Source organism: Carex rostrata, chromosome 27 (assembly GCF_964058835.1).
Source record: "Carex rostrata chromosome 27, lpCarRost1.2, whole genome shotgun sequence".
Lineage (NCBI taxonomy): Eukaryota > Viridiplantae > Streptophyta > Magnoliopsida > Poales > Cyperaceae > Carex > Carex rostrata.
The window spans coordinates 2,643,605-2,654,292 of record NC_135944.1 but is presented as its reverse complement, the minus strand read 5'-3'; the positions used below and the strand labels follow the sequence as shown (position 1 = coordinate 2,654,292).

General features: G+C 32.2%; 1 protein-coding gene across 1 annotated transcript; it reads left to right on the top strand.

Annotated features, from left to right (window-relative positions):
* Positions 1 to 923: 923 nt before the first annotated feature.
* LOC144545068 (serine carboxypeptidase-like 17) lies at positions 924 to 5,735 on the top strand. The gene is made up of 14 exons (XM_078293623.1): positions 924 to 1,112; positions 1,283 to 1,428; positions 1,510 to 1,586; positions 1,783 to 1,905; positions 2,022 to 2,124; positions 2,348 to 2,382; positions 2,489 to 2,593; positions 2,669 to 2,749; positions 2,876 to 2,950; positions 3,396 to 3,467; positions 4,874 to 4,992; positions 5,120 to 5,233; positions 5,315 to 5,360; positions 5,499 to 5,735. The coding sequence occupies exons 1-14, from the start codon at positions 937 to 939 to the stop codon at positions 5,580 to 5,582; spliced, it is 1,356 nt and encodes a 451-aa protein (XP_078149749.1). The 5' UTR covers positions 924 to 936; the 3' UTR covers positions 5,583 to 5,735.
* Positions 5,736 to 10,688: the final 4,953 nt, after the last annotated feature.

The window sequence follows — 10,688 nt, the reverse complement described above, 5'->3', positions numbered from 1 at the left end:
GTAATACTTGATATTAATACTTTTAAATGTCAGCAGTGTCATATGTGAAAAATACTATGTATAAATACTTAAATGACGAGCTATAAATACTTGTGTGATGACAAGCTCGAAAGTATGTCATCATGGATCTCATTTGAAAGATAAAATTGTGTAGAAGACGTTCGTGATTTTAGATTCGCAAAATTCCTTATAGATCATGAGAAATGTGGAAGAGATTGAACAAATAAAATTGGGGGGATAATGGGGGGATGAGAGTGCGGGTACTCATATCATCTCCCTAAAATATTTCATATGCCCCTAATTAATTACCTTTATCAACAAAGCGCCGGCCTATATATATCTGCCGAGCAATATTTTAAAGTGTGATCTTCGATTTGTATAAAGTTGGTCAAAGTGTTACCGTTACCGATGTATTATCGGTTCAAATTTCAAATAAAAAAATCAAATTCAAAATTTCGAACTAAGTAGCTCAGTAAATTGGTTATATATTGAACATGTAGAATACCAGTTTTAACTATTTTAAGAATTTTTTTTACTACTTTTTATGATTTATGAAAGATGACAAAAAATAGCTTAAAATAATTTAATTTTGAACCATTTTTTTGCCATCTTTCATAAATCATAAAAAATAGTAAAAATTAGTATTCTACATATTCAATATATAATTAATTTACTGAACTACTTAGTTCGAAGTTTCGAATTTAGTTTTTTGAAATTTGAATTGGTAGCCGAAAACATATTAGTCAATCTCTCTCATTTGCCGATGTGGTAAGACATTTGAATAGGAAATTACACGTGTAGTCACGTTCCAAGCAATCAAAACACACACACACACACATATATATAATATATATATTAGCTTGTTGTGGGAGTGGAAGTGGGAGTTGACCGTGGACTCTCAGCAAATGAAAACAAGAGTTGGATTGTGATTGTGAAATGGCGTATTCAGCACAAGCAACTAAGAAATGTTTTCTACTTCCTCTTGTGAATGTGATTGTGATTGTGATTATGATTGTGCTGTGTTGTTCTTCATGGCAATTAGTCTCTGCTCGGAAGCGAATCGACAACCTCCCAGGGTTCAATGGCCCGTTGCCTTTTTCTTTAGAAACCGGGTACACATTCTTCTCATGACCTCTAGCAAAGTATTTTGCTTGAGATTATTTTTTATCAAGAATTTGTTAATGAATCTGAGGCCTAATGTTATGTCCAAACTTGGTATTAGAATTTGTTTACGAATTAATTAAGATTTGATTAATAAAGCTCAAGGTAAACACTTGAACAGCTACTTGGAGGTAAATGAAGAGAAAGGGGTGGAATTTTTCTACTACTTTGTTGAATCAGAGAAAAATCCTGAGGAGGATCCTCTATTGCTATGGCTGATAGGTGGGCCCGGTTGCTCCTCTCTCTCTGGATTGGTCTATGAGATAGGTATTGATTTCTCTTTCTATTATTATTTGTCCATTTTTGTAATTGTTATGTGATCAAATTAAGTGTTTATGTGCTGTGCAGGGCCGCTTGGTTATGACCTACAAAACTATGTAGATGACCTTCCTTCCCTCTATTATAAGACTGATTCATGGACCCAGGTTAATTCTCTGTCTTTTTAATAAAATCAATTACAAAACTATGTTGTTAATCTAACCTTACCATTTAAATTCAAAATAAAGTGTTTTACATAATTCCTTTTTATATTATGATAAAAAAAAAAAACTAAGAATTAGTTTGACTTTTCCTTGTTTTCTGCACTTGCAATCCTATTTATGTTGTTTTTTCTTTATATAGGTGAGCAATGTTATATTTGTTGATTCTCCAGTGGGAACTGGATTCTCTTATTCGCGTACGATGGAGGGGTTTCAGACATCTGACACTGAGGCAGCACATCAGCTTCTATCTTTTCTTTATAAGGTGATAACAGTGCAGTTTTCAATCCAAAACTTGTAATCTATTAAGAATAGAGCAGTATTCTAGTTTTGAGATAGTTGCCTGAAAACCTTGGCTAAAACATGACTTTTGTTATGTAGTGGCTTGAGGAGCACCCAAAGTTTAAGTCAAATCCTCTCTATATAGGTGGCTCTTCCTATGCTGGCATGATCATACCAGTTTTAACTCTTGAGATTGCTACAGGTAACTTTTAATGAAGGCAATTGTTTCTTTATTTCTTGATGTAAGAATGTAGGCAATTAATTACAATAGTGAAAAGCAAGCAAGAAAAAAGAATTACAATCTCCAAACAACATGATGTATGCCAGTCACAATTTACTGATTACTTTACCAGTACAATTTGTTCATATCAGTTCCTCGCTAAAAAGCTTGATCTCGATCTGTTTTGTGATTTTGTTGATTACAGCTAAAGAATCCCAGGGGGCACAATTTAATCTCAAGGTTTGAGAACAAAAGAAAACTATATCTGTTCTAGTTTTTCTATTGGATTTATATTACCAAATTAACCTCTCGAACTAATTAAACTTTAATTATTTGACATTTTAAGGGTTATTTGGCTGGCAATCCCATGACTGATATTCACGGTTTCGATAAAAATGCCAAGGTTCCATTTTTTCACGGAATGGCGCTTATATCTGATGAACTATATGAGGTAGATAAATAATAACTAACAAAAATCATATAGAACGAATCAATGGCAAGTTTATTTTTTAAATTTTCTGTGCAGTCCACCAAGCAAAGCTGTTCAGGGAATTATGTGAACCCGAGTAACATTCATTGTGCAAAGTATCTTGATGCTGTAGATGAGGTGTGATTCAGAAATAATCTAAATATATTTGTATTATCATTATAAACTTTCATATGTCCAAAGGAGGACAGATTGCATCTCTACCAAAAGAGCAAGTTAACACCTTAATGACTGTTTACAAACCAGGTCACAAAAGATGTGAATGTGGAACAGATCTTGGAACCGCAATGTGAAGCATTTCCTTTACGAAAAGATTGCAGAGTAATATATGCTTATTGGACTCTTTATTTCTTACATCATGATTTGCACCAAATTTGAAATGAATTGACACCAAATTTGGTGATAGCTAGCAGAGGATTAGTTGTAAAATAATTAAGTTATAGTTCAAATTGAGCTGAAAAAATTGGTATGATATCTCCATCAATTAGGGTTAGTTTGCCCAATATGGTGTCACTTAATACGACATATTTGAAATATAACCAATTTGGAGTCAATTTTCAAATATAACTAATTTGGTGCCAATTTAAATCTGAGGTAAAATAGGTTATATTTCAAATATGCTGAAAATATTTATATATGTTTAGGGTTAGTCGAGGTCAATTGTAAATCTCTGTGCATATTTTTACTGATAAAAGTTTTAATTGTCAATCTCATTGACATTGCTCTTCAAAACATTATCTAAATTGTTTCTCATATATTCATCCAGAACTCCTTGTACGCGCTTTCAGAGTTCTGGGCAAATAATGCTACAGTCCGAGATGCGCTTGGTATCCGAAAGGTACATATGGTTATATATTCTCTTAGCTTGTTACTTTTTATTAACATAACATTATGTAAATATTCTAATATATAAACAATTCTATCCTTTATTAATTATTACCTTTAAAAACTGCTTCTGTTCTCTCATATTATCGATCATAGGATTTTTTTTTCCGTAAAATTTTGTTTAAAAAATATGTTTCTCTCTCATACATCATTATGATTTTCTTTTCATGAAATTTGATTTATAAAATAAATAAATATTTGTGGTTGGTTAATAAAAAACAAGATAATCAGAAAATTATATAAAGAGTGTTAAAATTGTCCACATATTTTTTTTTTGAAGATGTTATGTTAATAAAAACATAAAGTAGCTAGTGTTAACATGATTGACTCAAATTAAGGTCTAATTAACAACCATGATTCAATTTGTGCAAGATATAAACTGTTGGATATATATATATATATAGAGAGAGAGAGAGGTTGGCTAAGATCAAAGTGGTAGTTTCTAAGCTTTGGTGTTACCAATTCATTTTTTAATTTTCAAAGTTCAAAACATCGATCTGAACCGTTCAAGTCAATCTCTATATTAAAATATGCTTGGAGATCTAATTTTACATTTTTCTGAATTTGTTTACTATTTATTAAGCCACTTTGAAAATCGCTGATCCAACGGTGGCTTCTGATTTTACTATTTTGTTAAGTCACCATTGGATCAGCGATTTTCAAAGTGGCTTAATAAATAGTAAAAAAATTCAAAAAAATATAAAATTTGGTCTCCAAACATATTTTAATATAGAGATTGACTTGAACGGTTCGGATCGACGTTTTAAACTTTAAAAATTGAAAAACGAATTGGTAGCACCAAAGCTCAGGAACTACCACTTTGATCTTAGCCAACCTCTCTCTCTCTCTCTATATATATAGAGGTGGGCCACGGTGAGTTGTGAAGTAAAGCTACTATTTTACTTCACGCTCATATTTTGCAATTTTAAAGTTTAAAACGTCGATCCGAACCGTTCATCTTGTTCTCCATATTGAAATGTACTTGGAAACCAAATTTTACATTTTTTTGGAATATTTTTACTATTTATTAAGCAATTTTGAAAGTCGCTGATCTGATGGTCCAGAAAATTTTATTGTTCACAGCAAAACAACAATTTTCAAAAATGCTTAATAAATAGTAAAAAAATTCAAAAAAAATGTAAAATTTGGTCTCCAAGCACATTTCAATATGGATTAAACATCTAACGGTTCGGATCGGTCGTTTTGACTTTTAAAATGAAAATACGGCGTGAAGTAGAAACGCGTTTTACTTCGCAACTCACCGTAGCCCACCTCTATATATATATATATATATATATATGTATATATGTATATATGTATGTGAGATTTTAAGAAAAAAGTGCATTTTATTTTATGTAGGGAACAATTGTTGATTGGAAGCTATGTACAGATCCACCCTACTACACGTATGATATTCAAAGTGCAGTGTCGTATCATCGTACCATCACCGATAAAGGTTACCCGGCACTTATTTATAGGTAAAAATGAGTAAGTTTCTTCTTGTGAAATGCATCTCTCTTGTTCTTGTGAGCCTCTACATTCTTTCTGTATCACAGGCAAATAATGTACTGAAAGTTGTGTGTGTGTGTGTGTGTGTGTGTGCAGTGGTGATCATGACTCAGTGGCTCCTTATATTGGCACACAAGCCTGGATACGATCCTTGAACTTCTCGATCGTGGATGATTGGAGACCTTGGTATGTTGGTGGCCAAGTAGCAGGGTAAGATTCTTTGGTTTCTGATTATTAGTACAAATTCTAATCTTAAAGAAAATTTACATGAAAAAGATTGCTTCATTTTAGGTTCACAAGGAGGTATTCTAACAACCTCACATTTGCTACTGTCAAGGTAAGATTGTCTGAACTTGAAATGAAGAAAAATTTGAAAAGATAATATGATAAATCTTTTATCATTGAAATATATATAATTTAATAATTGATTGAATATGTTGTCTTTTTTTATCAAATACCTTTTTTTTTTTCATAGGGTGCTGGGCACGCTGCTCCAGAGTATAAACCGAATGAATGCCTAGCTATGGTTGAGAGATGGCTTTCTGGTGCACCTCTATGAGAATATATATACTTGGGTTGTTCTCTGGTGCTTGTTCGGAAAATAGAATATTATTTTTAGAAAATTATTTTGCATTGAGAATTTTTGTTTTGTTACAAAAACTATGAATAATTGTTAATCCAATGGAAAAAAGAAAAGAAACTTATTGGCGTGAGAATTTGTGAAGTTCAATAATTAATGAGAATTTGTAGAAAATTTTGTTTTCAGTTTTCTTAATTAATTCAGATGCTCGTGAAGAGGAGATATCGATTTTGCACTGGGATTTGAAATCCTCCAGAGCCATTATATTACTAACCTTAATAAATTGTTTGTTTAATAAATTTTTATATTTTTATATTTTGCATTTTTAGGGGTCTATGATGTATATTAATTGTACAAATATTACTTTTTGGGCCTCAAGAAAACAAGTTGAAGGTCCATATTTACTTTATCTAAACACTCTTTTGCATGAATTTAGGCTGTCTGATTCTGAACCGAGATTTTTTTTAGTTACTACTCTAAACTTTTACCATTATGAATTTATTATTATTTTAGTAAAAATTAAAAATTTGACACATGCGCAGTCTGTGCATTAAAATTTTGTTGTTATGTACAAATAGAAAACAAAATTCACAAAAATAATGTGCATACTTAGTTTGCGCACGAAAAAACCCACAAAAATGGTGCACAAACTGGACAAGTGTCAAGTCTTGAATTTTTTTCCTAAATCGTTAGAAAGATCAGAATTATGAAAGTTTATGATGAGGTAACTAAAAAAATTAAGAATTCTGAAGTAAGAGGGCTAGTAAATTTCTTTGTTACATACCGTAAAACAAGAATAAAAATGAGAAATAAAATAAAGTTATGACAGAGTTTAATCGGTTTGAGTTTCTAAACAAGTCCTACTGTTAGAGACATAATGAGATAATATCCGCAAGGGATACTATCGGTATACCTTCGCGGATACTTCTGTCAGTAATAGAAAAAAACACCTTTTTGTTAGTATATCTTCGCGGATAATCACTTTTTATCCTTGCGGATACTGTTCCATTTTTGTAGCTAGATTTTTTTTTTCAATTTTGCTTTTTCATTGGTTGGTAATTTAAACTATAACTTAAGTTATCAAACTAAATATAAAATATAAGAAGTAAGATAAAATAATTAACTTAATCATTCTTAAATTTAATAACAATCAAACATGACCTTAAAAAATTGTCATTCTTGTCAAAAATTTCCTCTGCTGTAGTCCGTAAGTGCCAAAAAAAATTAAGTGACAGACAAGATGCTATTATGATAATGTGATCCAGTTGACAAACTCTCATCTAAGGATCCCAATCTGCTGCTATTCTAATGAGAATAGCAGCATCATGCTATTCATTTTCTCTCTATCTCTCTCTTCAAAGAAGAGAAGGGAGAGAAAGAAGATCAAATGGGAGAGAGAGTAAGAGGAGAGCGATAGAGAGGAGCATGAGAAGAATAATACCGGATCTTATTCTCCCATCTAATCAATACCTTTGCAATTGGAGAGGATTCAAACTGACAAACACACATAAATAAAATAAAATAAAACATTGAACTCTAATATCAATGCAAAATATTTTGCAGCCTATAAAAATATATTTTACACAGAGAAAATTGTTTTATCATTACCATTTACTTTAATAACAAGTTAAAAAAAAAAAAACTATATACTTATAAACAATATTTGCATATTTACCAACACCATGGTTGCAACAGAGAATCTGCACTAAAAACACTTCATAATCAAAAGCTATCCTTCTATAGTCAAATTTTTGCACACTCATAGTACAAGCAATTGCATACTCCAAGAAATGCATTTTTTGTCAACTATAGAAGACCTTGACTTAATATTTTCATAACCCAATAATAAATAATGGTATCCATTGCATCACCTTTGTTTCACAATATTGTAGATGGCAAGATCTAAGATTTGAAGGTTAAGTTAGATCCATAATTTCGAAAGTGATTTTGTAGGAAAACCTGGCAGATTGTAGACAGAGAATCACCGAATTTGTTAGTAAGCGGATCGAGCTCGTTTGATTAGCATCAAACCAATTTGATGTCCGCTCAGAACCGTCTGATTCACTTCAAAATTTACACGGATCTTGAAGTAGCACACACGAATATCCAAACGGTGCGAATGAATTATGGAGCGAATTCGAAGGTCCTAAGCAAACATCGGACCGATTTGGGTCCGATGCCCAGACGCTTGGCTTTCTAAGATCCAAGTATACAGGCCTAAACCGAAGAAGGCCATACCATTCACTATTGCTGAGTTACTTTCCTTTTTACTGTGTATTAAGCCATATAAATTAGCAATTCACATCTATTATCTCTAAGAAAATTAATATTATAATTAGGGGTCAAATGCTTAATTGAGAATTTTAATTTGAATTTAGTTAGATTTCGGAAATTATAGGATTCTTCCTCAGTAGTGTATCTGTGTATGCCTTGATACAGTTGTAATGCAATTACTGAAAAAATTATTTGGTACTGATACCAGCAATAAAGAGTCAGAAATTAGAATGAAAAAGAAAATTACGAAATGTGTTAGTTACTAACATCTTAATCTGGTACTATATGGTTTCCTGTATATTAAATTCAGCAGCAAGCTCCACTTAACTATAATTAATACATGTATACCACCATGCCAGGCAGGGAATCCGTATCCTCTGCATTTAATCAAAAGAAGACAAATTATTTGATTGGAGGGTTCAGATTCAATCCGAATTTATATTAATCAATCTCAGCCGTTGCAGTTTATGGACAACAAATTTAATTTAAGATACATAATACAGAGAAGAGATATTCCACCACGTGAAAAATACCACCTATAACGTGCGCTATAACGTGACCACCAAGGTTAAGTGGAAGGAGAACATCTGGAAATGGTGCTTGACCAGTAACATGCACATCTATATATATTAGATTGCATAAGCGCGCGTCTGCTGCCTCCAAATCATGTTTCAACGCCGCTAAGCTGGATTACTATGACGACGGCGAGGATAAACAACTGTACATAAAATGACATCTTGGTGGAATATTTAGCCATTGATCTGTTTATAATTTGGTTACCAAATACACCATCATCCATCCCTCCTTATATATACACACAAATCAATGTCAACTTTGGCTTGCCCCTAACATGCTGTGTATATAATTCTTTAACTAGGATATGTTGTATTCTTTAATTCCTGCGAGAGCCGCATATATATGTAACTGAAGATATTTATATGTAATATATATGTTGTTGGTTTTAATTAGTTGTTTAAATCATTGAGTGCCAATCAGCTGTTTAATCAAATATATATTTAGTATTAATTAGTAGATTTTCATCCACATCTTGGGTCATAATTGTAATAACAACTTTGCTCGCTAAAAGTGTGTGTCATTAAAATAATTAGTTGATAAAGCAACAAGTCTAAAGTCGCTTATGACTATGACTTTGTATATGTATACAAGATCAGAAATTTTGATTGTGCATATCTCTGGATATCTTCTAATATATATCTTATAATGTCGTGTAGCCATTATATTACTAACCTTAATAAAATGTTTGTTTAATTTGAACCTTGTGATTTTTTTTGTCTATTATGCATTTTTGGGCCTCTATTATCGTATATTAATTGTACATCTATAATTTTTGGGCCTCGAGAAAACAAATACATGTCATTGAAGGCCCATATTTACTTTATCTAAGCACTCTTTTCCATATATTTTTAGGAGTTAGGCTACTATGACATTGGTGTTATTTGAAATTAAATAACACTAACTTTTAAACCCTTAGATCTGCCTTGAGATTCGTAATATCCGCTTTTACTGTTCAAGCACTTTATTTTGTACGAATCTCAAGGCAGATCTAAGGGTTTAAAAGTTGGTGTTATTTAATTTCAAATAACACCAATGTCATAGTAGCCTAGCCCTATTTTTAGTTACCACCCTAAACTTTCATAATTCTAATATTTTAGGAAAAATTAAAAACTTAACACGTGCGCAGATTGGGTTTGCGCACTATTTTTGAAGCGCTGTTGTTATGTGCAGAAAGAAAACAAATTAAAAAAATAAATCATAAAAATAGTGCAAGACACTTGAGTCTACGCACATGTAAGTTTTGAATTTTTCCCAAAATGTTGGTAAGGTCAGAATTATGAAAATTTAAGGTGGTAACTAAAATGAATTTTTTTTTTGATAAAAGGCGTATGCCCGTTTCATTCAAGAAACAAAGTTCATTACATCATACAACTTATCCGTCCAGATTCAAACAAAATGCCATAAGACCAATATACCAATGTCAAGTATCTATAAAGCAGAATCAAAAGAAGCACAACAAAATAGTTTGGTACTAGCTAGACTAATTAGATAACCTAGCATAAAAACTAAGCCGTGTGGCTGTAACTGCGATCTTCCTCTGCCAGTGGTTGATATAGCACCACTTGAGTATCTTCTGGCTTCCAGATCCTCAGCGGTATCTCTTCTATCACTTCCGGCAGCCAAGTGGGGAGGATGTCTCTAGCTGTCCGCTTGCTGATACCTGTCCAATAATGCACCAAAGCAACAATCATTAGTACAATGGTTCGAAAATTCTTAACATATACCTGTTGGAAGCATAGATCATTTCGTATTTTCCAAATAGTCCAACAAAACGCACTAAACATTATTAGAAAAGCAGTTTGGTAATCCGAGGGTAAGGAACTAGCAAAATTAAGTATATCTTGAATAGTGTTCCAATGTTTATAATGATTCTGGCTTAATCCCATCCAAAACCACAACTGTTGGGTAAAGGGGCATAACAGAAACAAGTGAATAACAGTTTCGTCCTCAGTACAAAATTGGCATTTAACACTACCGGACCACCCTTTTTTCCTAAGGTTAACCTTGGTAAGGATTCTGTTTTTAGAAACAAGCCACATGAATATCTGTATTTTGTGAGGCACTGGAATTTGCCACCACATCATGGCTTGTGCAATTTTAATTCCTCCAAAATTAAGGAATTTATAAAGGGATATAACAGAAAAAACTCCTGAAGGTTCCCATTTCCAAGAAATACGAACAGAGGCATGTGTAAAAGAGATACAACTTAGAGACAACAAGATTTGAGTCCATTCT

Excerpts from the sequence above, each read along its gene's own strand:
- LOC144545068 (XM_078293623.1), top strand. The coding sequence starts at position 937 with ATGGCGTATTCAGCACAAGCAACTAAGAAATGTTTTCTACTTCCTCTT. Across the intron at positions 1,113-1,282 it reads CCTTTTTCTTTAGAAACCGG|CTACTTGGAGGTAAATGAAG; the intron begins GTACACATTCTT and ends ACACTTGAACAG. Across the intron at positions 1,906-2,021 it reads TTCTATCTTTTCTTTATAAG|TGGCTTGAGGAGCACCCAAA; the intron begins GTGATAACAGTG and ends TTTGTTATGTAG.